We start from the raw sequence: 3743 nt of genomic DNA, 5'->3' as shown, positions 1-3743 counted from the left end.
GGGGGGGGGGTGCTGAGTGAGGAGACAAGTGTTGTTTTATTTGAATCTCAATTTCAGGCTAGAGTTTGCTGTATGACCTTATTAAATCCTTTATCCTCTTTGGGTCTCATTTCCTGCCATCCCTGGAGGGCTGATCAAATTGGGAGAACCTAGTTCCCTAGGGTATAGGATGAACCTTTTCAGAGCCTGGGCCTGCTCATCTGTTATACCTTCTTTCCCAGGATGCACTTCGAAATTCAGGTGGTGATGGGCTGGGGCAGATATCTTTGGAGTTCTATCAGAAGAAGAAGTCTCGCTGGCCTTTCTCAGATGAGTGCATCCCATGGGAAGTATGGACAGTCAAGGTGCATGTGGTGGCCCTGGCCACAGAGCAAGAGCGCCAGATCTGCAGGGAGAAGGTGGGTGAGAAGCTCTGTGAGAAGATCATCAACATTGTGGAGGTGATGAACCGGCATGAGTACCTGCCCAAGATGCCCACGCAGTCAGAAGTGGACAACGTGTTTGACACAGGCTTGAAGGATGTGCAGCCCTACCTGTACAAAATCTCCTTTCAGATCACTGACGCTCTGGGCACCTCAGTCACTACCACCATGCGCAGGCTTATCAAAGACACCCTTGCCTTGTAGCCCTTGCTGGAGCCTTGGGAGATCCTCAATGGCTCTCAGATGTTGGCTTCTGAAGATTGTACTGTCAGGCCCTTTGGGGCTCTGGAACTGACTCTGGGTCATTGATGAGACTTGGAAAGGGTAGCCCCTGGCTTCCTTGTTTTATGGTAGCCAGCCTCTGGTCATCCCTTTTACCTTTGCTGATGATCAGGTTCTGCCTGTAGTCTTTGGGGAAGGGGAAGGGGGGGGAATCCCTCTTCTTTTTGCATTGTGCAGCAGAGCCCCTTAAGGCTGGTGAATAAAGTTGAGATGTGAGTTTGGGTTCAACTATCTCTCCTTTGGACTGTGTCCTGCTCTGAAGCATTTATACTTTCTGCCATTCCTGTGAAGAACACAGATATGTGTTGGCATTTATTCCAACCTGAGACAAGGAGGGGAATAGGATTAAAGATAGAATTTGCAGCTTTGTTGGACATTCACATAAGTATGTGTTACAACTCAGATGTGATTGTGATTAATCCAGGAATGTCTTGGTCTTTATGAAACACACACAGGTCCTGACTTACACTAGAAAACCATTTTAATGTGAGGTAACTGGGAAGATACTGGCTAGCTCGCAGTTGTGGTGTCTGGTGACATGTCTAGGTTGGGCCTTCTCACTGTTATTAGGCACTGCTTTGGTAGTTTACACAAATTTTACACAAGCATACTCAATCTATTATATGCTAGGCTTTATTGATTTGTTCAATCTTTTGCATTGACTAGTTGCATGTGCAGAGGGAATGAACAGTGGGGGGAGGTATTGCTCAGTGTCCTGGAGCAGGTAAGTAGCCAGGATGGCCAGGAAGTGTTAGTATGTTTTACCCTGGTCATGCCACCCTTGTCCATGGCTGTTTGCTGTCTGAGGTTTTGTGAGGTCCTCCTCGTGGTTTCTGGGCATCCTGGAGGTCTCTAGATGGCTGGCCTGTTACAGGGCAGGTTCCTTCCTCTTTCCTTCTGAGGCATAGGTGATTGATAGATGTTTACCAGTGACTTTATTTTGAAAAGAGGATGGAAAGCTTGCTGCAGATTTTTTCTGGAGATCTAGGTGGAAGGTCTTGCTTCCATGTCAGCTTTCCAAGCTCTCTGCTTTTTTTTTTTTTGCATCCGGACTCCATATTCCCACTCCCTGGCTGAGTTATATGGTACCCAGCTGGTTATGGGCTGTCCTTTTGGCATATGTGATTCCCCTGGGGTAGGGATAGGAATGCTGGCAGCTTAGCTCAGATCTGCTCTCTGTTATTGGTAAATAGGACTTTCCTTGGCCAGTGAGGCAGGAGAATAGGAGTTGGGGTAGGTCCTGAAATCTGGGTACCTTGTTCCATCTTCCATGTGCTGGAATCCAGGGGAAGCATGGGTCTGTTTGTCCCAGTGTAAGAGTGCATCACCCACATACTTTAGGCTGCTGGTTTATGTCATCTTAGTGGGGGCATCTAGCAGTGTTGAACTTTGGTCCTGGGAAAAAAATTTTTTGTGTGTGCTGGTCCTGGGGCTGTCCCTGAGCTTTTTTTTACTCATGGCTAGTACTGTTATCACTTGAGCCACAGCTCCACTTCAGGCTTTTTTGGTGTGTAATTAGAGATGAGTCTCAAAAGAGTTTTTGCTCAGGTTGGCTTTGAACTGTGATCCTCAGATCTCAGCTTCCTGAGTAGCTAGGATTATAGGTGTGAGCCACCAGCATCTGGGTTGAAACTTTTTTTTTTGGTCCTGAGTCCTGCCTAGTGGATCAGTATTCCCAGTCTGCAACTGGGATAGGCTTTGGATAGTCCCGAAGGAGGTGTTAGCTCTTGGCCTTCTTTGCAAGGGAAGAGAGCCTGGGTGACATAGGATCTGAGGTCGCCAAGGTACATGTGTGCGCCTTGGGAATTAGGAGAAATGCACCAGGATTAGGAAGGAGCCCTGCCTGTCCAGCGAACCGGGTTTACACGGGGAAGAACGGGGAAGAGCAGTCCTCTAGGAGGCGAGGAGCTTGAGCTGGGAGTGAGGTCGCAGGGCTCCTGAGATCCGCCCCCTTGAATCCCAGCTATGCCTCGGTCCGCCCTCTGGCCCACCCACCAGCCTGAGCTCCCGCACATCTGGATAGCAGCCTTGGGAACATGAACGGCTCTCAGGTGGGCGCAGTGGCCCAGGCTTCCTGGCTGAGCTGCTGCAACCAGTCCGGGGAACCCCTACAGCCTCCGGAGAGCCAGGGGCCTCGCGCAGTGCAGGCAGCAGTGCTGGGCGTGCTGTCTCTGCTCGTGCTCTGCGGGATCCTGTTCTTGGGCAGCAGCCTCCTCCTCCGTGCCCAGGGGCTCACGGCACTGCTGGCTCGCGAGTGGCGCCCATCCCGGGAGGCTGAGCCTGGAGGTGCCAGTGAAGGTGAGGAAGACTCCTAGGTGCCAGGCAGCGAGCGCTCCAGTCTGATCCGAGGCCTCCTCCTTGCGTCCTGAGTGCGCTGGGCAGGGGGCAGCTGCTGATGCTGCCCAACAGAGGATCCTTCAAACTCTTGGGCTTCGTTCCGGTGAGAAGCCCTGGGCACAGGCAGATGCGATAGTAAGTAAGAGGTGAGGGGGAGAAGGGGAGACACGATGGGACCTTTACCTATACTAAGGGTACCTCTGGGTAAGTCCAGGAGAAGGCGGGTTGCAGCTACCAAGGTTCCTTTCTCTTCCAGGTCTGCTAAAGCCAGCCTGTTCCACCCCAACTTGAGTCCCTTTCCCCCTTTGTCCTTTTCCTAGGAACAGATGGCCACTGTGAAAAGTGGGAGAGGGCACAGCAGATATATCAAAAAGGAGGGAGTCTGAAAGGACCACAGCATGCTCTGGAGACCTCCCAGCACCCAATCTTCTGCACCTGTTCAGCCTCACCAGGCTCTAAGGCTCCCCACCTAGGTTTCCTGGGCCCTGCCCTCAAATAGGAACCACTACCCGCTTTGGGTTTGAACTCTCCTTGATGTCTTTCCTATCCCGTCCCCCCACCCCCAAGAGCGAGATTCCTCACTGTAGCTCCTGCTGAGGTATCTCAGATGTCTGGGTTACCCCGAGAATCCCTTTCCCAGGTTCCTGTATCCCAGAGCCAGGAGCTTTGTGTGGTGTGAGACTGGAAAGGTTCAAGGCAGCT

General features: G+C 51.5%; 1 protein-coding gene across 1 annotated transcript in view; it reads left to right on the top strand.

Annotated features, from left to right (window-relative positions):
* Atg101 (autophagy related 101) overlaps window positions 1-920 on the top strand; it is a 10965-nt gene extending 10045 nt beyond the window's left edge. Inside the window, exon 3 of the mRNA XM_013018741.1 lies at window positions 222-920. Coding sequence (XP_012874195.1) covers window positions 222-626 — 405 coding nt within the window. The 3' untranslated portion in view covers window positions 627-920. The remainder of the gene's footprint in view (window positions 1-221) is intronic.
* The last annotated feature ends 2823 nt before the right edge of the window (window positions 921-3743 follow it).

Source organism: Dipodomys ordii, unplaced genomic scaffold, assembly GCF_000151885.1.
Source record: "Dipodomys ordii isolate 6190 unplaced genomic scaffold, Dord_2.0 Scaffold42, whole genome shotgun sequence".
Lineage (NCBI taxonomy): Eukaryota > Metazoa > Chordata > Mammalia > Rodentia > Heteromyidae > Dipodomys > Dipodomys ordii.
The sequence above is the reverse complement of the archived record's forward strand: the minus strand, read 5'-3'. Positions and strand labels throughout refer to the sequence as shown.